At 35.0% G+C, this 23,751-nt stretch overlaps 5 protein-coding genes and 1 long non-coding RNA gene across 10 annotated transcripts; 3 read left to right on the top strand and 3 right to left on the bottom strand.

The window, feature by feature from the left end:
* Window positions 1-1,062: 1,062 nt before the first annotated feature.
* On the top strand, window positions 1,063-3,205 carry LOC135145922 (NAD kinase 2, mitochondrial-like). The gene is made up of 4 exons (XM_064078038.1): window positions 1,063-1,148; window positions 1,694-1,941; window positions 2,004-2,165; window positions 2,424-3,205. Exons 1-4 carry the CDS (start codon window positions 1,063-1,065, stop codon window positions 3,203-3,205), a joined length of 1,278 nt encoding a protein of 425 aa, XP_063934108.1.
* Window positions 2,424-6,339, bottom strand: LOC135145933 (oxysterol-binding protein-related protein 11-like). Of its 2 annotated transcripts, none has more exons than XM_064078050.1 (18): window positions 6,238-6,339; window positions 5,980-6,072; window positions 5,733-5,932; window positions 5,491-5,597; window positions 5,294-5,415; window positions 5,203-5,248; window positions 4,926-5,144; window positions 4,786-4,871; window positions 4,640-4,721; window positions 4,466-4,589; window positions 4,303-4,402; window positions 4,206-4,246; window positions 4,082-4,150; window positions 3,968-4,029; window positions 3,755-3,877; window positions 3,609-3,700; window positions 3,466-3,550; window positions 2,424-3,411 (listed from the first exon to the last, which is right to left on the bottom strand). In XM_064078050.1, the coding sequence occupies exons 1-18, from the start codon at window positions 6,258-6,260 to the stop codon at window positions 3,295-3,297; spliced, it is 1,791 nt and encodes a 596-aa protein (XP_063934120.1). In that variant the 5' UTR covers window positions 6,261-6,339; the 3' UTR covers window positions 2,424-3,294. The 2 variants fall into 2 exon arrangements, with proteins under 2 accessions (XP_063934120.1, XP_063934122.1); XM_064078052.1 differs by having other exon boundaries at window positions 3,230-3,411; window positions 5,995-6,072.
* Window positions 6,340-9,057: 2,718 nt separating this feature from the next.
* Window positions 9,058-12,801, top strand: LOC135145935 (uncharacterized). 4 transcript variants are annotated; one of them, XR_010283622.1, is made up of 16 exons: window positions 9,058-9,144; window positions 9,199-9,264; window positions 9,334-9,450; window positions 9,867-9,964; window positions 10,020-10,152; window positions 10,235-10,330; window positions 10,385-11,041; window positions 11,112-11,214; window positions 11,272-11,467; window positions 11,517-11,562; window positions 11,620-11,820; window positions 11,884-11,965; window positions 12,044-12,161; window positions 12,213-12,445; window positions 12,506-12,616; window positions 12,687-12,801. XR_010283622.1 is itself a non-coding variant. In XM_064078056.1 (14 exons), the coding sequence occupies exons 1-14, from the start codon at window positions 9,087-9,089 to the stop codon at window positions 12,423-12,425; spliced, it is 2,184 nt and encodes a 727-aa protein (XP_063934126.1). In that variant the 5' UTR covers window positions 9,058-9,086; the 3' UTR covers window positions 12,426-12,669. The 4 variants fall into 4 exon arrangements, 1 of the variants encoding a protein (XP_063934126.1); XR_010283623.1 differs by having other exon boundaries at window positions 12,492-12,616; XR_010283621.1 differs by having other exon boundaries at window positions 12,213-12,616.
* LOC135145936 (protein FAM32A-like) lies at window positions 12,506-13,482 on the bottom strand. Its single transcript, XM_064078057.1, has 4 exons — window positions 13,336-13,482; window positions 13,101-13,266; window positions 12,658-12,711; window positions 12,506-12,580 (listed from the first exon to the last, which is right to left on the bottom strand). The coding sequence occupies exons 1-4, from the start codon at window positions 13,422-13,424 to the stop codon at window positions 12,512-12,514; spliced, it is 378 nt and encodes a 125-aa protein (XP_063934127.1). The 5' UTR covers window positions 13,425-13,482; the 3' UTR covers window positions 12,506-12,511.
* Window positions 13,483-17,600: 4,118 nt separating this feature from the next.
* Window positions 17,601-19,821, top strand: LOC135145921 (E3 ubiquitin-protein ligase RMND5A-like). The gene is made up of 14 exons (XM_064078037.1): window positions 17,601-17,935; window positions 18,040-18,120; window positions 18,180-18,235; window positions 18,287-18,343; window positions 18,472-18,546; window positions 18,608-18,708; window positions 18,784-18,878; window positions 18,936-19,007; window positions 19,063-19,136; window positions 19,195-19,283; window positions 19,342-19,438; window positions 19,501-19,606; window positions 19,666-19,714; window positions 19,764-19,821. Exons 1-14 carry the CDS (start codon window positions 17,809-17,811, stop codon window positions 19,819-19,821), a joined length of 1,137 nt encoding a protein of 378 aa, XP_063934107.1. The 5' UTR covers window positions 17,601-17,808.
* A 646-nt stretch (window positions 19,822-20,467) lies between these two features.
* LOC135145968 (uncharacterized) lies at window positions 20,468-20,945 on the bottom strand. Its single transcript, XR_010283629.1, has 3 exons — window positions 20,849-20,945; window positions 20,728-20,791; window positions 20,468-20,656 (listed from the first exon to the last, which is right to left on the bottom strand). It is a non-coding gene; the product is annotated as an uncharacterized LOC135145968 (long non-coding RNA).
* Window positions 20,946-23,751: the final 2,806 nt, after the last annotated feature.

Here is a 23,751-nt window from a genome sequence, read left to right as displayed (position 1 = left end):
CTCATTTGAGAAACAAAGTTAAGGGAACTTCCAGCACATATGGGTCTATAATCGCATATAAAGGTATCATATCACAAATTTGTAAAGATTATAGTTACATTATAGTGAAGTCTATATAACAGCCTTCTACAACATTGCTTGTACTTATTTTCACCTCTGGCATAAAACTTTTTGAATTTAAATTAGCATTTACTTTTTGAAAACTTCCTAGTTATAGAAGTAACAAATTTAAAATAAACGAAGGCTAGGAAATAATGGAAGTGGGCGTGTGTTTAAAAAGAGTGTAACAGGCATGTAAGCAATGACAATGGTAAAAATTAAACAGTCTTAACACCATTTTAGTATATTTGAAGTGTACCTTTTTTTACCTCCATTATGTAGTATGAAAAAAGGTTAAAATAAAATAACTTTTTTTAAGAAAGTATATTGGACTGAGATTTTTTTTCGCACTACGAGAGGTAGTCATCTGACCTTCGGGGTTAGCTCCTCTAAGTCGTCAACACCGCTTACGCCCATAAAGGTAGTGCTAGAGTCACTCCAACTAACCCCCAACCCCAGTCCTCCAAGGTTACCATACCATAAGGGTTTCGATTAGATTTAATCCCTCTTGCAACTGCTTAAGCAATATTTGACTTTCTGTACCCAATTTTACACTTCATCGTACGGTCTTTAAATACCTCAAAAACTTCTTTTTCTTCCTAACTTTCTCTCCTTCTTTCTTGCTTAAATCCCTGCCTAACAGCGCAAAGGTTTAAGGGCGTACTTTATGTGGCACTTTTATTATCACAGCGTTATCTTCTAAAAAATGTACTGCCCGGAGTCAGTTTCTAGACACTTATATTTTAAATGTTTTATCGTAGAAAAACCAAGCCTATTAACAATTATAAAAGGTTTAAAAGATATTTAACTTATCTATGTAGCCAAATTAATTATAACCCTCCACTGTAAGTTCAGGGAAGATAATACTAATACCTTAAATAATTGGCTAACCTTAATATAAAGTCTGTACTTACTAACACCTAAAAAATAAACTTAAAAACGTAACCACTATAGACCGAAAAGATGGTCGCTTTAGTTGAATCGAACCCGCGTTCTTTATTCTTAATCGCAGAGCTACGAAGACCAGACCCTCTCAATCCCGTTATTACGTTTTTTTTAACCTGTTATTATCTACTAATATACATAAAGAATTCTAAAAATATAAATTCGCTCTGCAAAACTAATTTTTATCTTAAAAAAATCTTCATCAGGTGTAGTCACAAAAAGCAAAGTCAATGTAGAGTACTGGAACCCTAGCACTCAAAAATAAAGTAGAGGTTCATAAAAGAGCTTAGTTTGCAGGACCGAAAGAAGAAAAACCGCACTAAATAGAATCAGGTGTTTAAAAGTAATTTTAGAAATAAAAACTTAAAACTCTCGAACAAACCTATCTATATAATAAGTTTAAAATTTTTACAGAGCAAATATTCTTTAGACACGGTAGAAAAGTTACCAAACTTTAATAAATTAAATAATATGCAAAAAGGATGAAAAAGCTTATGTTTCACTTTTTATAGATTATACTTAAAGTAGCGTTGTTTCTGTACGAATAGATCAACTGATAAACCAATAAAACAGAGTTAGACAGAAGTTTCTTTTCGGGTGTCTGAGTTTTTTGCATCATCACCCAATTTATGTTATGTGGCCGTATTAGGGCCGGAGCGGTGCGATGCTTGCCGGTTAAGTTAAGTTATTATCTTTATGAAGGCTCTTCTTCCAGTGTTAGCAATCTTCACTCGACTTTAGCTTATTTTTATAGTTCGTATGAGCAGGACATAACGAAATCTGCTTTGTCTTTACAGAGAGTTTTGATTGTCTATAAATTTTCACGGTTTGAGCGAGAGCGCGCTCGCCATCCATATTTTACGGAAAAAGAGCTTATTTGTAATTTAAAGGCAAAAGGTCTTCAAATTTTTTTTTACTCTTTTCTGTGAACGCTTATATTATTTTATACCCCTTATAAGGCTCTATCTTTACCGGTTTAAAAGAACGTTACGAAATTCATCAACGTCACTTAGATGAATTAGTTTGTATACTAAAAAGGAGGGGCTCTGAACTTAAGGCAATTTCTGTTGTTGAATATAATAGCTCCCATCTTGATGACGCGGACACTATCATTTCTGCAGGTTCTTGTACTATTAATTTATTTAAGCAAATATGACTGGTTTAACGTAGATAACTTATATTGTCGGAATTATATTTATTTTCTTTAAAAAAAGTTCCTAAGTTTTCACAAACTACCAAAGAGATGTAATTATTCTATAAGTAATCATACATTCCTTACTATATACTAAATTACGTTTGAGCGGCGGAGAGCACCTTTTAATGATCTTGATTTGCTTGTACTTATTAATTTCATAAATGATTTTCTATTATGCCTACAGGAGGTGATGGCACCTTCTTAGAAGTCTCTTCAAAGGTAAAGGGAGGCTCACGTATTCCAATTATTGGAATCAATACTGATCCTGAAAGATCCGCTGGTCACCTCTGTTTACGCTTCGCAAGCTGCGATGGAAAGCCACGTGGATTGGAAGAGGTTGTGCAGCGCCTTTTAATTGGCCAGTTCAAGTGGCTTAAGCGAAATCGCATCCAAATCACTGTCGTCTATTCGGACATCGACAAGCGCATTCTGCCCGACTTGGCTTTGAATGATGTTCTTTTTGTGGAAAATAATCCCTCGAAGACCTGTTATTATGAAATTGAGGTCTGCGGTTTGCGAGATCGGTCGGGCAGGCAGATTATAAATATTAAAGAAAAACAGAAATCCTCAGGTTTTTTGGTATCCACTGGGACAGGCTCTAGTGCGTGGCTTTTTAATACCAAGAAACTCTGGAAAGACGACGTTTCAGAACTTATAAAAATAGTCGAGAGGAGAGCCAACGTTGATCTCTCGCATTTAAGCGTAGGAGACATTACTGATGAGTACAATGAGTCGATCGTGTACCCCCCTGACGATCCCCGCATGAAATTCGGAGTCCGAGAGCTAATTAATTCTGGGATCTTCAGAGGGCACGTCCACAAGGGTTACGCCCATAAAATTATAATAAAGTCGCGTTCTGAAGCCCGATTGGTGATTGATGGCGCGAGAAGCCACCAGTTACATCCGGGTACCTCTGCGATTTTTGAGATTGTGCCAAGCCAAGCCGTGCACACTGTGAGCTTCTAACTTTCGAGTAACACAGGCGAGTATATACGGGAAGTTGAGTACATTTGCTGATTTATAATAAAAGGCAGTTTTTTCTTTATATTTTACAGCTATGTGTCTTCCTTAGAGAGCGGCGTCATGTAAAGCCAACCTCCATGCGAGCTTTTTTGAAAGTGTTTGTTAACCCAAATAACATTTTTTTTCTCCCTGTCCTCGGCCTCCTCGCGCTTTTAAAAATCCGCTTAGTTTATAAAGCTAATGAGCAGGTGATAATAGGGGACCTGAATTTTTTCGAGCTTGCTTTTTTCTTCAGTAGCCTTGGCGATGTCCCCCCTTTTTAGGGCATCACTCACATTTTTCCACCTCCTTGCGGAGCAATAAAACTCGGTGAAATTGAGAACATGTTCATCTATCGCTATTTCACCTTCTTGACTCGTCTGCGCCTTGTTTGTAAATCGGTTTGACTCGTTTTTTAATGACCTTCAAATTCTGTGTGTCCGCAAAAAGGTTTGTTTTCTAAACAAAGGAGATGCTTTACGCAACTGTATAACTTAAGTGTTTAACTTATGCCTTTGTAAAGGCATCTGTTATGTAAAGCTTGTCATTCCATTTTCCTTCGATGCTGCAAATTTCCTGGTTATTTGCATCTCGCACGGAGCAAGTAATACAGTGGGGCGCCCCTCCAAAAACGGGCTAAAAAAGCGAATAAATTAACACAAAAACAATCGCTGGTGGCATTAAGGAGTGTTCATGCTACGGACTAAACGAAACGTTTATATAAACCTTTGAAAGAAATTCTATATTAGCTTGAAATGACGACTGTTCGCAGTGTATTACCGTCTTCCCTAGTAATGAAATAAATTTTATAACAATACCGAGCTAGACTCCACCTATAACCTGTGAGTTCCACCCATGGAACGCTTAGTATGGATCTCGCATAAGCACTAGGCCATGTTATAGTATAGTCTTAATAGTTATTTTCTAAAGACTACACTCGAGGGGCAGAAGTTGCAGGAGTTACCTTCTTCAAAGTCCAAAAGAGAAAGCTTAGCTTGCCCAATGCTGCAATAAGCAGTAGATATATAATGGGAGCGCAGGGATGCTCTAAATAATGTTACTTCTGGACCCCCACAGACGTCCCCAAGAACTTAGACTTGGTGTGAATATAGGAGTTGATGTATACTCTTTTCTTTTTGCTTTCGGCATAGAAGGCAGAAACTTCCTCCAATACAATACTGAGCGTCAGTAACGAGGGCGCAGCATAAACACGCTCTTAAGTACCAGGTGGGTGGTGCGAGACCTGCTCGGCCACATACCTGCACTCGCCGAGTTTTTCGCCTAGAGGCCAACGGCAAAAGAACACTTCGCCGAGAAGAGGGTTGTACGGTTTTTTGGCAACACCACTCTAGCAGGCCAATGATAACGAAAAGATGAAAGGGATGACGGGATGGCCACCTTTCGACCCTCATGAAAGCAGGTCAGGTACCAGTAGACAACATTCATCATGCGTTCCTTCGCGCAAGAGCCATCGGGGGTACTAGCAGTAACATGAACACATCAGCGGGCCATATTAACAGCACTGGAAATAAAATTTCTTGCACCGTGAAAAAATGTCAGGGTGGCACATGAAATCGGCGTACATTTCTAACAATGAGCGCCTTTCCAAGACGAACGTAGGCAAAGTGACCTGACGATTCCCTTCGCTTTAGTGCGAAAAGAATAGGTGCCCAATGCTACGTGCCTTTGTCAAGTCCATCCCCATACGCAATTGGGATAGAATGGAAAGGATAACAGACTTCTGTCCGTCCGAGTTGTTCTTCTCGGGGCTGCTACTGCTCTCGTTGGAGCTTTGAGAACAGCCAGAGAGCGAGGAGAAATCATGCTGGCTTGAGTGTTCTAAGGATTGATCGGTATGAGCGTCGTAGAAACCTTGTGAAGAAGTGCTGCTTTCGTAACTTGGCTGTAAGTTACAAGAATATGCTGGTTAAATAGGAGACGGCAAGTCCCATAAAGCGCACCTCGTTTAGCACCGCCTCCATGCTTTTTAAATCTTCACAAGTGGACCTAAAAAGAATAAACTTTCATATGATCGCTAAGAAAATGTAATACCGCTCGCTACGGACGACATCTGTGATTATCTTTGCACAACCCTCAATATTGAATGTAAGTATATTGGCCGTATCTTTAATTAATAAAGCAGAAGAAAGGCTGAACTGATCTTGCTGAGTTTCCTGTAAGTACAAGACACCTTAAGTTTAGAGAAACTAGCGAGCAGTTTTAAAAAAAAAAAGCATTTAAGAAATCACTTTAAGGTGTGAGGACAAATCCTTAATGTGCTGGAAGAGAGCCTTCTTACATGCGCGAATTTCGTATATTTGCTTTTCAATGAAATCCAGCTGACTTTCTTTTATTGCTAACTAAATATTAGCAGATAACCAGGTACTTTAGGGTAACTTATAAAAATTAAAACTGGCTTAGTTTTCTTGGTAAGTGTAAAAAAATAGTTGCAAACGGCAAATTATTAAATTGGATAGAAAGCTCATCTTACCTGGGATGAACCCTCCTTCCTTAGAAACAGAATTTAAAACTTTAACCCATTCATCCCGTTCTTCCGGTTTAAGAGCTTTCAAAAAATACATTTTCGAGTCTCCTATTACTGTTATCAAGCAATCATCCTTTGAATCAACCATAATATGCGCTCTGGTCAAAGAAATTTTTCCTCTTGCCTTAGAATTTTTATCCTTTTTACTATTTAAATTTATTAATATGTGAGTAAACAAAATACAAATTAGAACCTCGAATAATAATACAAGGTTGACCGCCGCAGGCAAAAGTATCGTTCTTTCCAACCTGTGACGTAATTTGTCCATTTGATAAGATGCCCCTCCCTAACAGGAAAAAAAAACCTTAATGTAAGTAAAAGATCTATTATTTTCAAAAATTTAATAAATATTTGGAAAAATTTATGAATTTCAAAGCAATTTTTTTAAGAAAAGATAACTACGCCTATAAAAAGTTAATCCTTTCCTGATTACACTAAAGAACCCACATACTTTTTACATAACGCTTTCCCCATCGTTTTTATTATTCATCCGATTTTTGAATTTCGATAAGGCAGCAAATGACAAGCGCACAGAAGGAGCGATTTAGCGGTCCACCACAGCTAACATGAAAAGAGAGTAGAGCCAGTGAAAGCATCCGACGCATTTGCTATGCTTAAAAGCAATTTTGGTTTGCGAATGCAAGTTTCTGCTTTCCAGATGACATAAAATTTTATTGGTGTAATAGAGGAGATTATCTTTTTGTAAATTACTATTCTGTAAAACTATTTTTGCTTTAAACTGTTTTCGAGAGCCTAGAATACCACGTAGTTTTAAACTTTTTAACTCCGCCATTTACTGTCAAATGTAATATTTAAATTGTTACCTTTATGGGTGGTTCTCAGATTCAGTAGTTACAAAACAGAATTGGTATTAATGGAAAGAAATAACATAGTCGACAAGTATATCGAAAAGCTTTCGGCGTGCAATATTATCTCCTTCCATTAAGGTTTCATGTTTAATTTACCCTTTACGACCACCAGGAACTTATTTATACGTTTCGTAAACCTTAATCTTGGACAGACTTTTTTCGATGGGCATTTCATATAATTAATTTTTTTTGGTATAATAGAAATCACAAGAAAAAAAAAGATCTATAAAGAGACCTTTATTGAAGCCCCTGCCCACGAACCACGTACATTCATATCCTTCCAAGCCCCTAGTTTACAAAGTATACTAATACCTTTTCGTACCAGGGAAAGGGTTAATAAGCCTCCCTATATTTTCTGTTTTTCTCACACTTATCTTGGCATAGTACTTTGCAAAGGTGAGTGTCTGAATTGATTGATCAGATATGTCACTAGCCAGGCATATTTTATTGTCATCGACATTAAGTCTCCTAAAAAAAATAAAATATTTCCTAAATAAGCGTGGTGTACAATTATATTAAAAATTTAATTATTGTAGAACAGTTATTCTAATAACCGAGGTTTGCTATATCAAACATCAAACTCGTTTACAAATTATTTTTAAAATGACATTACAATTGTCTGTAAAATTTCTTAATAAGGACGTAACTCATAATTATTGGTATACTGGGAAAAATCTAGTGATATTAAATTTATATTAACGTCAAGGGGGGAAAGGACTCTCTGGACAATCGATATATAAACTTAGATTACTGCCATTTTAATCTCCGTTCATCATATAAAGCTTCTACCTTTAATTAAAGTAGCTCATAAGTAAAAAAACATGTTCTTTAATATTACAGAGATTAGCTTTATTTTAAACATTCCAGCTAATTAATCTATTAGTAGAAACCTTGCGGGTAAATTGTTCTAAACTAGCGTTCTCAGAGCGGTTTACTGAATTTTTATTGTAAATTTTTTATTAAAACTTTAATTTATAGAAGTTAATTCTTTTTTTTTTTTATAGTTTGAAAGTAAGTAATTTTTGGTTTAGGCAAGTTATTAGTATTTAACTATTTATTATATAACTAAATATATATTTTTGTTTTTCCTTGGGTTTTCATTTGTTTAAAAGGTGTAAAATTATTTAATCTTTACCTTGTATATTTTGATTGAAAATTATTTGGGTTTATGTAATTTTCTTTAACAATTTTTAAGTAATGGTTAACACTAATAACAGCTAGCGGTATGTATTCCCAAAAAAGCAAATAACTTTTGGGTATCGCACAATTTTAACCTCTAAGGTTATAACGCATTAATCGCTTAAAGGATAAAAAGCAAATTACACAAGTTGAAGCAATCATCCAACTAATTTACTTCCTAAATTAGACTGTGAATACTGTAAAAAAAAGAAAATATGAGACTCAAGTGTTATTTTTACGTGCACTCAAGCGAGGAAGGAAAAATATTAAATTTCTGACAAAGCCCATAGTTCTTATGTAATGAATTAAAACGTCCTGCAAAAATATATAATCCCTTCGCAACAGAGCCGTTTTAAGAAAAAATAGATCGAGTGCAGACACCGAAAAAAATTTACGAAAGCTTATTTAGTTTATAATAAATTAGTTACGAATAATAAAATTTTATAAAGAACGGCGAGTTGTGTCTTAAAAAACGGTCTAAGGTGTATATTCTTTAAAAATTTACTTAATAAGGCTTCATTAAAGATTATTTAACTGTATACTGTTGTGCACTAATATATAATTAGACGTAATAAACTTGACATCGAACAAATATTGAATAAAGATTATTATTTACATTGAACAATGCTAAGTTTACTATGTAAATCCCTACTTTTAAGTTTGCTTACTTTGTCAACTAGCCCGGTAAACCATAATAACCAAGCAGCCTCACTTTGTACTGATAAAATATATTTTTCAGTGGATGTCTTTAGTGAGAGGCCACAACTTTTTTTGGAAATGACTAAAAGGTTAAGTTCTAACATGCTTCAATAGCTAAACTTGCTGATTCCTCTTCATGAGATGTTTAGACGAAAAAAATGTCTTTCAGAATTTATAAAGCTATATATGAAACCATTGCAGACCAAATATTAGTGTTGCTTTGATAAAAATCAAACCTGAGTTCACGAGTTAATGTCCTTAAATGTTGAACTTCGACAAAAACCATCAATTTCGATATGATAGATTTACGTACTGAATTTGTTACTGTTTAAGAGAAGAAGAAATGGGTTGTGTATTTCCCACGGACCACCGCCCTTAGGCCTACGCTCGGGCCGCCATCCAGGCTCCCCCAGCTGCGGAGCTTTCGTCATTTGTCAAGCGTGAAATCACATCAGAGATTTTGTAAACAATTATCTAAAAATATTGTTTGACTGTGAGTACACGTCTCTATTCAATAGTATTTTTATAGTTATATGCTTCTTTACGTTTTATAATGGACTCTTTACTTCCATTCCCCTCGTTTTTTAATATAAGGAAAAGTTCCAGCTTAGGTTTGTTATTTTTTTTTTAAAGTCAAAGGCAAGAATTTAATAATTAATATAAAGTTAGCGAAGAGCCGGGTGCTGTAGAAGACGAATTTGACACATCATTGGAATTAAGCATGGATTACGGTTTTTGTCGTTTAGAATTGAAATTAAAATTTTTTTGGCCCCATAATTTAGTTAATTTAATAAATAAAGGAGTTCGTCATTCCGCTCTCCTCTTCCAAAACCACACACAAAGTGATTCAATTAACGCAAGGTTTTTAAATTTTTCTTTTGATAATAATAAAAAAGGGAGCTATCAAGCTTTTAGAGGTATGAAATGTTTTAGCAATTAAGTTTATATAACTTTTTATTACAAGTCACTTATAAATTTGGATAATAATTTTGGTACAACGCATAAAGTTAATCACTGTTTTTAATTTATTAAGCTTCAATGTTTTCAAGTTGTGAGCCCTAACTTGTACATAACAGTTTGCTATATTTTTCTTAGTAAGTAATTTTTTATAGTTTTTTATAAGTACGTTGGTGTTTAGTCTTATTAAAGGTGTGTACACTTTAAAAAAAAAACAAAGTAAAAAAATTTTTTCTCACATTTTGAGAATTGGAAAATACTTAATAGTACGATCCCTTTCCAAATCCTCTCCGCCTTATTTATGCGTCAAATTAAGTGTGGCTTTATATTATAAAGATCTTTATAATGAGTTTGTATATTTATTTAATGCTTGGAGGATTAAATTTTCAACCAACTTCTGCTATTTTCCCTCTTTATGCTGTGGAGCCATCCTTCAGTCAACATTTAAACAGTAGTCCATGCATTTCTAAGCAGGTCAATTTTTATAATAATAATATATTTTGATTGTTTATGATTTCTCTTTTAACAGGTTGAGGCTTTTTATTGGGATTCAGCTCGGGTTTCTCGGGATAAGGCGTATATTCCCAGAGCAGTTTTAGAAAGTTTTCTAGAAGAGCAGCGAGTATTGGATTCTTCCTTAGAAAAATTTGATCCCGCCAACGGTAAGAAAGTGCTTCTTGCGCCTGTGTCCATTCTTTACTTGTGCAATTTCTTTGATCGTTACCACTAAACAGTGTAATGTAGGGAATGTCCTGGCCATGCGCAAGGTTAAAAGCGGGGGCCATACGCTATTCTACCCCACCGGGGAAGAACTCACCAAGCTGACTCACATTTTTGTAGGTCTCTTAAGAAAACCTAACAAATTCAAAGAAAAAGTAAAGAGCTTATAAAAAGATCAGGAAATGACGGAGAACCACTGTTTTTCCCCGGAAGTTGTGGTCTATGACGTTGGTCACCGAATAAAACAACTCGTTTGGGGGGGGCCTTCTGGCAGGGGAATACTTGTGGCACGATCCTTGTACGATCTGCACCTGTTCCGGGTCAGCGACGCCAACTACCCACCTGAAATCTCTTATATGGACTGCTTTCGCTTCTCCTCTTGCCTATATGATTCCTGTGTGAATCCCTTTAGTGGGTTTGAGGAAGTTTGCTCTATCACCGAACGAGGTACTCTCAGCGCCTGGACTCTTGCACGACTGGCCTTAGTGCAGCAGTCCTGTCTGTCTTCAGTTGGTATGACGGCGGAACTCTACAGAACCTTTGCTGCCTGTAAGTACACCCTGCATCCCCGCAAACTGCTAGCTGCCCACGGTCGCGCCGTTTTCTCTTGCGACCTCAGAGATCGGCCGGCCCTTCTTTGTACTTCCCCCGATGACTTGTATTGTCTCGCCCTCCATCCCGTCCACGAGTACGAGTATGCTGTCTCCTCAACGGAGCACGTGTCCCTAATGGACCAGCGGATGAGATCAACGCCGGTACTTCGTTGGGCTCATCACCAGCGCCGCCCTCCTTCCCTCCTCGAGTTTATGCCGTTTACCCGCCATAAGCATAGTACTCTCCTCATTATTTGTATACGCGATGGTGGAAGGGTCATATTTACTGGCCCACTCCAACATTACAGCCTGTCTGCTCGCCTGCACCACTTTCGAAAGGCGGATATTATGCTACCATTACAACTCACGGCCCGTAGACGACCTTGGTCTGTTCCCAAGTTTCTGTACAGAGTGAGTATTCACATAAGTTGGATGGAGATTTTAGCCAGTACTATTGTTCATTAACAGCCTAAAGAGCGGTCTGAGACTCCAAACAGTGCAGGCGACCTCCCCCATATCTGTGCTGAATACTTTTTCGGACGATCCGAAATTGGACGACAGCAAAGTAGTTGACCTATCTCTCCGTCCCGTCACCTTAAGATCGCTCTCGGGAATTGCCTTTATTCACTGCGATTCTCCCACAAGCGACCTCCAGGATTCTAAAGTTAAAGCTTTGTACCTACGTAGATAAGATAAATATTGCTTGCTTTTAGGATGAAGGAAATAACATTTCTCAAGTGAAAATTATGCACTCGACAGGTTCTTGGTAGCAGCATCGGGATTGAGATGCCTCCCTACTCATTTGGTGTCACATAGATTATGGTGAAGTTTTTTGTCAAAGCTATCAAGTAGGTTTTTCTCAACGGCCACCTGATAAAACGATCAATTTTGAAAATGACGATGGCCCGTCCAGCGCACTTTTAAAGATGATGTGTTCGGCAGATAACAAGTTGCATGCCAGCTATGCCGGACGGTTCCATGGTCCGCACCACAAAAACGTTTCCAAGTTTTACCAAAGTACTTGGGCTTTAATTTATAATGATTGTGACTTCTGATGTGCGCTCCTTTGCCCATCTTTAGAGCTTATAAATGAAGATTTAAAAAAATTTCGGTCGGAAAAAGATTTTGAGACTACAATGAGACCGAGGTCAAGTGAAGCCAAGTACTTTTCTCTTACATTTGATTAATTAATTAATTTTTATATCTCTTTACCGCCATAATTCCGGCTAATTTCTTATAGAGGCAAAGAGGCTTTCGCCGAAGGCGTTGGACCAGCCGACCAGTTTATTCTGGATTATGCTGGCTCTGCGGTTGTTTGTGGATCTTTTTTTCAACTTATCAAGAAAAAGGAAGGCGAAGTACGCCACAATTTAGCTAATTACTATAACACTTAATGTAAAACTTATTAGATTAAAGCGGGGCCTTTGGCGGAAGTCTTATTGGACTGGAAAAAGGAAGATCATTCGATTGTAGAAGAAGACACAAGCGATTGTGCTAGTCAGAGTTATTTAGTAGAAAGGCGAGCGTCTCCAACTACAACTGTACAATCGAAGGAAATCGCCCGCCTTCAAAAGATCAAAAGGACAACTATTCGAAAAGACAGGCGCCCCGCTGGTTTTTAAAAGTTTAGAGCTTCAGCAAAGTAAAAACTGTTGAAGAAGTTCTAAAAAAATATTAATAATTCCAAGTCTGATGCCAACAGGATTCTTTATTTCGTCCAACTCACTTTTGGTACGTCGTAGTGCTCACTTAAAGAGGCCAGATACTCGTTCAATTTCTTCAGTTAGAAGATTACCCCACAAAAAATATAAAGGTATCAAAAACAATCTACAGGTTTAATCATATAGAAGTAACCTCAACTTTCTGTTTGTGTGTAAGAGCAGCGCGTTTTTTAAGGCGTTCTTCTTCCTAATTTGAATATAAAGGAAAAGTAATTAAAATTTCTACGAGAGAAAGGAGGCATGGAGCTGTTATAGTGAAAACAATAAAGTTGATTTTACAATGTACTTTTACTTTCAATAAAGTCTGAGGCACAAAGCAGAACATAAAGCAGACGCGTATAAGTTAGCAATGACTTAAAAAAGTTATGGCTAAAGAACAGAAGTACACATCTTTTTTCATTCCTTTAATAAACCTACAAAATACTTAAAGAGCTGTGTATTTCGGTATTATTTTACTTCACAATTATTATTTTTTAATATTCGTTATATATATCGCTGTGGTAATTATAAAAAATACTTCAATTTTCTTACTGCCTTGACTGTTACACCCTTTGCTTAAAAGAGAAAAGAAATTACGCGTTGTTGCCGAATTTCTTCATACTTTTTTTCAGCAGCTGTTCTGTTGTCGCCAAGATTATCTAGGATGAACCTTTCTTCGATATAGTCAAGCTGCTTATCATCCAAACTTTTAGACTCTTTAACGGATAATTCTTGAGTCTTACTTTTATGTTTTTTTTTCTTCCTACACGAATTAAATAAAAATTGAATAAAATAATTAAGAATACGCACTAAATTTAAATAAAAAGTATACTTTTTTTTAATGGCCTTTAAGTCACTTACACCTCTTATTTTTAAAGTAGTTGGTATAGCAGAAGAATACTTTCCTTTTTCTTCGGACATAAAACTTGGACTGGTGAGTAGGTTATTGCATATATAATACTAAAACACAATGAGGCAAGCCCCACGACGAAGCTAAGCAGAATATAAACACATTTAAGGATGGCTTCTATGCTTTAGTTAATGTCTATTTCCTGGAGAGGTTGGTATCGGGAGGGCACCTGCGCTACCAAAAAATTTTAGTAAACCTTACCAAGAGGACTTGCAATATGATGTCTCATCGTTTCCAAAAGCGATGTAATAAGGTTTAAAAATAACCTCGTACAATTTAGTTGCTTTAAAGTTTTATTTTGGTTATCCCCACGGGCTTGAGCACAAAAATATACAGGACGAAGATATTTTGTTCCCAATAGCTCTTATTTTTTTAATATTAAATTGCTTTGAAATTATTTGTAACTCTTGTAACCAGCAGGATAGTCACACTGGCAGTTCGTACAAGTTTATTTTCCTTCTCTTATGCTGTATTTAGGTAGAGATATCTCGATTTTTTTTTATAGGGCAGCGTGCTTTAAAATAAATAGGATTTGTCAATTTTGCCGAAAACATACTATTCAAAACAGTATTTATAAAATAAACGAGTTAATTTCTTATGATATTCTTTAAATATATCATGTAACCGGTGGCCAACCCGTTTTAATAAATGGGTTTTGCCTTTTCTCTATCACAGTACTCATGTACACGCTACACTTCTTGGTCGCTGACAGGGGCATACGCACCTGAGCTTCGAGGCTACGCCTTCCCCATGGGCCCATTTAATGGCAACTAGAGCGCAAAACACACATCTTTCATCCCAGCCGTAATAATGAGGTTAAGTTGTGGCCTACAGACTGTTTAACTAAATAAAAGATGAAGTATTCTATTCCGCCTTAACTTTATGCAAGTATCCTATTTTCCAAAACAATTTTGGTAAAATCATCTTTATTCATTTTCAAAAAGTTCATAAATCACGACATTGAGTGTCGTATCACTATATATTCTCTTTTTGTAACACTCGAACAAAAATTTGTCAAATTTACGCCTTGCAGGACGGTAGGAGTTGACTTTGAGTTGACTTCACAACACTTAGTTTACTAGATTTTTGCAGGGCGGTTAATTTTTTTTTTAAATTATCTTCTAAAGTTAGTAAAACTTAGGTTTTGTGCACTACAATTTTCCCTATTTATATAAAATACAAATTCTGATACTGTTCCAAATCACCCCTCTTTTTAGGTAACTAAAGAAAGACGATATTTATAACTCCATTTTTTTTCCATTAAGTTATTATTATTATTTATAAATTCTATCATTACCGTTGTGGGCGTGGTTACCAGCGTTCTTATTAAGGCTATAGTAGTATGTTTTTACTACCTTATAATCATTACTGTTAAACTAGTATCTTCTGATCGAACTATTGAGGTGGTTTATATACGTAGTGTTACTATTATTGTTAGTGTTAACATTATATTGTAGTGAGTGGTCGACTATATTTAAACTAATAGTAGGTAAATGTTTATTTTTCATTTTTTTTTTTACCTTTTTTAATTAAATCTGAAACTTATTAGAGATATAGAGATTCGTGGCTAGTAGCCCACTTGGGAGAGGCATAAAATAATAAATGAATTTGCACGAACATTAATAACTAATTAATTGGATAGTTGAGTTTGTAAACGCTTCGTTATAACAGAAATAATAATACTTTATATTAATAGTCTTTTAATAAAATATGCTTCCCAAAATTTTTAAAAGGATATTTCAACCATTTTTGTATTTTAAAAATTAAACAATTTCTTTCAGACACTTTAGATTAACTTTACTGTGCACGCAATTACCATCGTTTTTAATATTTTCGAAATAAGTTTTTAGTTAATTAATTTTATTGTTTTTCTATATCCGTGTAAGCTTACTGACTATGTATAATTATTTATGTAAGTACATTGTGATATTGATTTTGTTATAATAATTGTGTTTTTATTATAAATCCATCATATTCTTTAGGGGTTGTGCTGAATGTTCAGTGGATTGGTTAAGGTTGCGAATGGTGTTGAGTATATCCTTGTGTTTCTGTATAGATGTTTTTATAATATCTGCTAATTTATGCGTAGAGGGAATGTGTTTTTATCATCTCCCCCTGTATGTGTTTTGCAGCTTCGTTATCAGTATCTTGTTAATTTTTGTTGTTTGGCCAGAAATTAGTTTTATTCATAAAAATATCAGTTGACTGTATTGCAGGGCAAAAGGCTGTATAATCTGACTTAAAGATTTATGTAAATTTCCAATTTATTAATAACTGCCATTGTCTATAGTAGTATGAAAATCATAGTTATCTGCCCTTGAAGCATCCGCGTAGCATTTAATTAAAAATGTTTTGGTCATCTCTGTCATGTATAATATCTAGTAATACATGTTTTGCTTTGTTTTGGTATCCCTAAAATTTTCATACTATCTTCATGTGTATTTCGTCAGTGTTATGCGAAAACGTAGAAAATGTTTGTACAGAGGGCAATGCCTAGTCTACAGCTTTAAGCAGTATTCCTTAGTGACCCAAGTAGTCTACAATATTACGTACGTTTTCTTAAAGAGGGCGTTATGTCTTGATAAGAGTAGGTAATGTCATATTATATTGTTTTGGTGGGTCTAAATTGTTAGCAGTAACGTGTAGAAGTTGTTTTTTATGTTAATGAGTTTTGGGTCTTAAGTTCACCTCGCTTTTTTGTTATATTAATTCCGTAAAGTTGACTCAAGAAGAATCCTAGAAAGTTTACAATTTCATGTGTTGCTGTGTTGGAATAGTTAGGTTTTCATATTTCAGTATAATTGCATCGATTGGGATGGTAGTTAAATATGTTTATTTTTATCTTCGTTTTGCTTGGTCTGCAACTATTTGGAGTTCTCGTCCGGCGAGGATTCCGGCTCTCTTTTAAAAATTTATATACGAATTTACTATCCTCATAGATTCTTTTTACTTCGAGGGCAGCATATATTGTTATTGAGTTTTCTTTCGCTTAATACGTTCTTAGGTCCACAATTATTTGGTTTTCAGCTTCGCTTGTTTGGTAAACTTGGTTTTTGCATATGTTCTAACGATGAGTATCATTCCTACAGCCTGGTCTAAAAGACCTGATAAAGTATTAATTTTTTTTTTTGAAAATATAAATATAATCAAAAAAAATTTTTAAAGGTACAAAAATAGGCTAATAAAATAGTTATTAATTACCCTTTATTGCTGACTCTATGCTTCCCTTTGCCGAATGTAAGATAACTTTTTTAGCATAAATATCCATATCAATTTATTTCTAAGGTCAATCATAGCACATTTACATGTAGTTGCATATAGTTGTTCGGAAGGTTTATAGTGTCTTCTGACAGGCAATGTTTCGCGGCCGTTTATCAAGTTAACACGATCAAATAATAATTTGTCTTTAGATAATAAAGGCTAATAGTAGTTCATTTCCAAACAACTGACCTGATAAAAATACCATGATGTTAGTTTTGTGCACCCCCAATTGGTTTTATAAGTTAACCTCTACACTTTTCTTATTACCGCTATCGATAATTTTTTCCTATTTGCAAAGTTTTTCCAATCATCCCCTTTTTTCTCTCTAATTAGGCTATGGGGATTCATTGATCCTTTAACGTTTTAAATGCATAGTCTACATAAGTTTTAGAAATTTAAGGCCCTTCCGCCTAATTAAAGGCCAGAACACTAGCAACCTATGCATATTAGATTGTATAATCTACAAGTCCTTAGTTGCCCACACTTTTCAATCTAATCAGATTAATCGAATGCCGAAGTAGTTTAAATCGTTACTAAAGTAAAGACACAATTGAAAGTTTAATATACCCTGCGTTATATTATTTCGTAGGTCAAAAGTAAATTTAATGGTTTTATGTTAATATGTAATTGGCAAGGACAACCCTCACACCTTTCAAAAAGTCACACTATAGCTAACCCTTTAAGGAGCGGAATTCTAAGGCTTTAAATAGATTTGTTTTACGTTCCCTGGTAACTAAACTTGTGCTAAGCACCCCACTTTAAATTTGTTAAATATTTTATAAAAAACTACACACTATAAACTATAAGGTAGGTTGCCAAAATATTAACATAATAAAACTTTTATCTCTGTGAAGCTTATAATTAACCTTCAGGGCGTGGGCCGAGGTAAACTAAAAATTGGAGCTAAAAGCTGGGAGGAACACTAATCCACGGCTTAAAAGCGTATATTTCTAGTAATAAACGAATAATTTGTTTATAGGCAACGTTATTACTAAATAGAAAATATGAAACTTAGCAGGACCGCAATTTGTTTTTAAACATTTTTAAAGAGAAACTACTTTACATATTACTTTACTATTATATTTTAAGTTAAGGTCTTTAACGTCTACTACGTAAAAATTAATTTGTAACGTTATGGATGTTCGCTTTCAAGCTGTTGCAAAAGAGCGTGAAAAGGCTTACACACGTCAAATTGAGTGTCGCGAACAAACTCTTCTAAACCTTCGCCAACTTATTGAAAGAGTTGAAATTTGCCTGGAAGGTGTTTTATCGTAATTAAAAAAAATTCAATTGTGCTAGCAAAAAAGTTTTTTATTTCGACTATTCTATTATCATAAGAAAATTTTTTTTTTTAAATATCTTTAGAACTAAAAGATAAAAACACCGTGGGCCTAGACTTAAATGAATTAAATGATTACGTTAAACAAGTTAGCAAACCGCTTATATGTGGGTATTATTCCACCATGTCAAAATGATTACTCATAGTAACCGTAAACTTACACCAGCTCACCACCGTCAACTGTACGGAGCAGTGTCTAAACTCTCTAAAAGCATTGATAAGGTCTCTTTAAGTGCGTAGTAAGGTATATATAAATTAATTATTTTATTAAAGCATTTTCAAACGGACTTGAAGATATTAGCTAATCCTTATGTTTTTGAAAATAAAAAGGTATTTTTATTTAAAAGGTTTTAATTGAAATTCCTATTTAGTGAAAATTATTATTCATTTATTAATTTACTAAATATAAATTATTCGTTTAAGCAACACATGTTTTTACTTTTTTTCCTCCCCTGCAGGAAAATTTAAATAAAACTTTAGCCGAACATCTTTTCCGGCAAGGTCGATTTGAAATCGCGGAAACTTTTATTACGGTGCGCCGTGTATTGTGCTAACGTCGTTTAAGTCGATCTCCTTCACCGTCATATCTTAAAGGAGTCCGGAACAAAATTTGATTCAAAAGGTAAAGCACCTTTTTTAAAAATGTATTGGATAGTAGAGGCCTTTAAGAAGAAAAATCTAGACCCAGTTTTAAGGTTTTGCTTATTTTTTTGTTTATTCTTGTTTATTCCGGAAGTAAAAAAGCTGATTATCTCACTTCTACCGGCCAGCTGGATCTCGGAGAACAAAGATGCTTTAAAAAAAATAAACAGCGACTTTGAATTTAAAGTTCATCAACTAAAATACATATGGTTGATGACTACGGGTCCTTGCCTACCTAATATAAATTAAAATTTAAAGTCATTTATGTAAACGCTTATAGAAAAGGATGTACAAAAAAGCCTGGCGTACGCCAAGATTCATTTCTACCGATTCCTACCATCCCACTCTCGAGGTTGATTCTAGCGGGTGTGCAGAAAAAAAATCGGTGGTTGATTTCCTTATCACAGAAATCCAGAAGCTTATGGGCGCTTTGATTTACTTTGGGAGATTAGAGCAATCCCCTTATCAGTACATGACCCAAGTATGTTCCCGAATCTTCATAGGAACTGAGCTTTTTCTATAAACGCTTTTCTGCTCAGGATTCCAGTTGGACAGATATGTCAGTCCGGTTTACTCGCGACTATTGTCGTCTTCTGGGCCTCTCCGTTGAATCTCCGTTAGCAACAACGTAACGCAGTAAGGCGAGAGGTCCACGAGCCTCAATCCGATTGGTTTTTTTGCTTCAGGGTTACTCTGGGGACGAGGGCTATTCCGAAGCTACTAAAGACTTTAAGCGTTATGAAAAACAATACTCGTTTTTGGACGCAGACGGATAAGCTTCCTGTGCGACTGGAAATGTTTTATCTTAATAAATTATTTATAATTTTTTTTTTTTACTTTTTTAGTTGGAATTGGAACTTGAAGAACAAAATCAACACCACTCCTTGTTTGTGTGTCCCGTCTCTCGCGAATTGGCCACGGGCGAGAACCCCCCCGTGATGCTGCCTTGCGGTATAAGTACTTCGGGAGGCCCCCTCTTTTTACTCTTTTTAACCAAACTGTTTATGCAGGTCATGTTATTGCCAGAAATTCTCTAACTCTTTTAATCAAAACTAATAAGTAAGAGACCTCTTTTGCTTGCATCCTTTATTAATATTTCTAATGGTAGATTCAAGTGTCCTTACTGTCCTTCCATAGAGAGTGAAGCCGTTAAAGTTATATTTTAGTGCAGTGAAGTTAATAAAATCACGATCATATCACCTTTTTTTATGGTTTTAACTATCTCTTTTCATCCCTCTTTAGGAATCTAAGAAGGTGTAGCTTTAAAATTTTGAAAAGTAGGTTGTTGCACGCGAAACATACTTCCAAAAATAATTGACAAATATATATAGCTTTTAGATAAATTTTGAAAGGTAAAGAGGAAAGGTAGCTAGATAAACACTTTAATTCTATTATTTATTTTAGTCTAAATTGTCAGTGGTTTCTAAACGTTCAGGATTATTACGCCTTCTTTCAGTGGCAGCGGAAAGAGTTTACCACAAGTATATATAAAAAGTAGAATAAAAGAAGAACCATTCAAAAAAAATAATAAAAGTTCGACTGTTTATATAGTTGCTGTACACCATCAAATTTTAAAAAAATTCTTAAATGCTATACTACGTAGTTAACTGCATTGGTGGGGGTGCTTCGAGAAGTAGTAACCGCCTCGCCATCCACGGGAAAAAGTTTAAAAAAAAAAAATTAAAAAAAATTATTACTTTGTTAATATGATTATTATTAATAAGAAAATATATTAGCTGAAAGTTGTTTGAAGAATATTTATTATATAAATTTATACTAGCACAACATTGCTTACACTATTTTATTAACCATTAAAGTAATATTTATAGTAGCTAAAAGTTGGAAACCCTCTTACATCCATGGCGTACTTTAAAACCACAGACTGCCAGACTTTTCAAGGATTTCTGAAGATAATATTTAATTTTCAAAAAGAGCGCAAGGCTTTCAGAGATCGTCGACAGCATCTGCATAGGAAACGCCTTGGTCACAAATCCTCAAATACTAAACCAATAGACGTTTTTAGTCTCCTTCTTCCCCGTAACACAAATAGACATAAAAAAGGCAACGTTTACCAAAAATATTAAGCGAGTGACTAACCCGGTTATTAAAGAGCTGTAAAAAAAATTAGTAAGAAACCTAAAAAGAAATTAGATATACTTTCAACACCCATCCCCACAACAAAGAATTGCTTACCCGCCGCTGAAAAGGTCTATATATTTACTGAACTCCTATTCATTCAATCAATATTTTCCTCTCAAGAAATTATCATACCTGGAACACATTATTAAATGTGTAAACATTGCAATCAATAAAGTGGAAAGTTCTGAATTGCAGAATCTTTGCAAAGAAAAAAAAAAAGAAATTGGCACTATTATCAGTCAATTAGGCGAATTACTAGAAGCTGTAAAACTAAAAAAACCACAAGCCTTTGTTGAAGGAAAACATAGCCCTAATGACCAATTTAAACTGTAATCAATTAACCATAGTAAATTTTAAGATGCAAGAGCACGACTTAAATTGTTTCAATGATGAAAATAGACGGTTGAAGTAATCCTAATTGTTAAGATTTTATTAAGCGTGGCACGTTGGCTTTATTTTAGTCAACATTTGATGTGGCTTTCCTGAGTACATCACACTATTTAAAAATTCTTCGGGAAAAGCCTTTTTTATAATAAGAATAAACTTAAAGAAATCTGCCGAAAGAAAAAAAAATAACTCCACTTCTTTTTCTGTAATCCCCATAAATCAAACCTTTTTACGGCTCAATACGAGGACGTTGCCGCACGTTTATGCGGTTTTAAGTTAGCTTTTCAGCGATAAAGTACCTTCAACTGATTCTTGAAATTCTTAAAAAGTTGTTTAATATATGAAAATAACTATTACTGCTGCGAAGAGTTAAGAGTTAAGTCCGTTTATTATATAGAAGACCAATTTCATCATTTACAAAAGGAGATATCTTGGAGCTCCCATGTTAAATAACTCGGTATAATAATTCACAAAAACTTATAGAAACTTGCTCGCATCACCTATGTTATTAACAAAACAAAGGCTTTATGAAGTGCTCTCTACCCACTTTTATTGGCTAAAAAAATAGACTGAGCCTTGAAGGCAAGCTGCTACTAACAAATCCGTGGTCCAGACTTGATTACGCATTAATAGCTTTAGGTTACCTACAGCACAATTTTATTTTTTATACTAGCAGAGGCGTTTTCACCCGCATTTGCAACTTACAGCGGGACCGTAAATTTTATCTTGTTGAAAACATTTTTGTTTAAGCAGCACACATCCAATCAACATTCGCGAAAAGATATATAAATCCATTATTTTTAAAGTAGTAAATGTAAAAATAACATTAATTAAAAATTTAGGCAAATAGTAGTTAGTATAACGTTCGAGAATAACTTTATACAAATAAGACAATAACGAGGGCTTGAACCTAAACCACCCTATGGTAAAATACTAAGTAAGGAGACAATCTCCCTCGGCCCCCACTATGGCAGCTCGCTTTTAGAAGGAAATAAAAAATAAATTAAGCTATAGCATGTAAAGAACAATAAGGAAGAGTTGTGGAGGCGGCTGAATTAAAGCAGAGAATTCGCATTTTTGGAAGTGTGACGAGAGACCCAAGACCGTACTGGCAAAACCAGGTGACTAAAGTTTAGAACAATTTTGGTAGACGTTAAGTTGGGTTATATTTGTGGTGGTAATCAATGTAGTCGTGAATGCCCAAAACTATATAAGAAAGCAGAACACCTTTGGATTTACTAGGTAGAAAAGCAGCAGCTAAATGGCTACAGTAGTTTAATGAGAGGCAGCTCAATATTTATAGTCAATTGAAGTAGATGGAAGGGCAAATAGAAGTAAATTAAGTTTAACCAGGGTAGGTACGAGAGATATACATATTTAAAGTAAAAACTTTGAGCATGGAAGTAATTTAACGAGGAGAATGCATACATCTGGGATGGATCAAGATCTTCCTAAAGGGGTTAAGTTTTTGGTAGGTGAACGGAATTTAAAAACGCTGGTGTTTAAGCTGGTGAATAAAGACAAAAAAATACCTGAAAGATAGAAAATAGCAAACATACTTGACGTTATTTGGTAGAAGATGGGATAGCAGTCAATAGTAATGCAAGAGGCAGTTTAAAAATTTTAAGTTGTGGACTAAACACGACGCAGGGGCGGACTGAGGTTAGTTATTCATTAAAGTGAGCAAGACGGAGATGTATAAGAAGCCATGAGACGAGTCCCCCTACTACACTTTTGGAAAAGAAAACTAAAATTGTGGGGAAGTTACGGGAACAGGTAAAAATAAACCGTAGAGAGAAAAGAATGTATATATATTTGTAATTGTTCGTGGCCTTCTAAAAGGGAATAAATTATTATTAGGTGCGAAGAATTTAAAGAAATTAAGATTTACGCTGAGGAGTAAAGATTACTACATGAAAAATAAAGAAATCAGAGAGCAGTAAATTTAAACTTAAGAGTGGCGTGAGGAAGAGACTGCCTTGACAAAGTTATTCAGGCGAATGCAAGTCCTTACGAGGGAAGGCGTCTCGAATCCAGCCACCTTGCCAAGTAAATATAAATAATATTTATAAAAACAATAAAACAATAATAGCTATGATAAGTCTACATAAATTTTTAATAGTAACCAAAAAAATATAAAGTTTTTTATTTACATATTATATATTCAGTTTTATCTTTTAAAAAAATATATTTGATACGCTTTTTTCTTGACCTTATCGAGCCAAAGAGAGCCAAGCCATAGCGGTGTCGAACAAAAGCAGCCATGGACAGGAATAAAGTTGGAGTGATCAGTAAGGAAACAGTTACATAGATAAACATTTTAAGAACTCAAGTTATTTTGAAGAAATAGATAGAGAATATTTTAAAAAAAGGTTAAATGAGCACTTGAAGAGCGGGTAGTTAGTGAGGAGTGTGACACTTGTTTTTAATTTCAACTAGGCACACAAACTTACAGTATCCGCATTGGATAAATCCTCCTAGAAACCTTGAGTACCTCTCGCTGTAGAAAATATGAAATGCCAAGAATGCGAGAAGATTAGGGGAGCGCTCTAGTTATACTCGACTATAAA

This window comes from Zophobas morio, unplaced genomic scaffold (genome assembly GCF_036711695.1).
Source record: "Zophobas morio isolate AGI-343-1 ecotype UQ-CSIRO unplaced genomic scaffold, CSIRO_AGI_Zmor_V1 ptg000203l, whole genome shotgun sequence".
Taxonomy (NCBI): Eukaryota; Metazoa; Arthropoda; class Insecta; order Coleoptera; family Tenebrionidae; genus Zophobas; species Zophobas morio.
This window is presented reverse-complemented; position numbering and strand designations above follow the sequence as displayed.

Coding starts and splice junctions, on each gene's coding strand:
- LOC135145922 (XM_064078038.1), top strand. CDS start 1,063: ATGGTCGCTTTAGTTGAATCGAACCCGCGTTCTTTATTCTTAATCGCA. Junction 1,149..1,693: donor CCTCTCAATCCCGTTATTAC/GTTTTTTTTAAC, acceptor TGGCCGTATTAG/GGCCGGAGCGGTGCGATGCT. Junction 1,942..2,003: donor TTGTAATTTAAAGGCAAAAG/GTCTTCAAATTT, acceptor ACCCCTTATAAG/GCTCTATCTTTACCGGTTTA.
- LOC135145933 (XM_064078050.1), bottom strand. CDS start 6,260: ATGGGGAAAGCGTTATGTAAAAA. Junction 4,722..4,785: donor CACCCTGACATTTTTTCACG/GTGCAAGAAATT, acceptor TGTTACTGCTAG/TACCCCCGATGGCTCTTGCG. Junction 4,151..4,205: donor TCTTTTGGACTTTGAAGAAG/GTAACTCCTGCA, acceptor ATAACTATTAAG/ACTATACTATAACATGGCCT.
- LOC135145935 (XM_064078056.1), top strand. CDS start 9,087: ATGGACTCTTTACTTCCATTCCCCTCGTTTTTTAATATAAGGAAAAGT. Junction 9,965..10,019: donor GTCCATGCATTTCTAAGCAG/GTCAATTTTTAT, acceptor CTCTTTTAACAG/GTTGAGGCTTTTTATTGGGA. Junction 10,331..10,384: donor GCTGACTCACATTTTTGTAG/GTCTCTTAAGAA, acceptor GCTTATAAAAAG/ATCAGGAAATGACGGAGAAC.
- LOC135145936 (XM_064078057.1), bottom strand. CDS start 13,424: ATGTCCGAAGAAAAAGGAAAGTATTCTTCTGCTATACCAACTACTTTA. Junction 13,267..13,335: donor TTAAAGGCCATTAAAAAAAA/GTATACTTTTTA, acceptor TAATTCGTGTAG/GAAGAAAAAAAAACATAAAA. Junction 12,712..13,100: donor AAGAAATTCGGCAACAACGC/GTAATTTCTTTT, acceptor TATTCAAATTAG/GAAGAAGAACGCCTTAAAAA.
- LOC135145921 (XM_064078037.1), top strand. CDS start 17,809: ATGGATGTTCGCTTTCAAGCTGTTGCAAAAGAGCGTGAAAAGGCTTAC. Junction 18,709..18,783: donor AATCTAGACCCAGTTTTAAG/GTTTTGCTTATT, acceptor TCTACCGGCCAG/CTGGATCTCGGAGAACAAAG. Junction 19,137..19,194: donor CTTATCAGTACATGACCCAA/GTATGTTCCCGA, acceptor TTTTCTGCTCAG/GATTCCAGTTGGACAGATAT.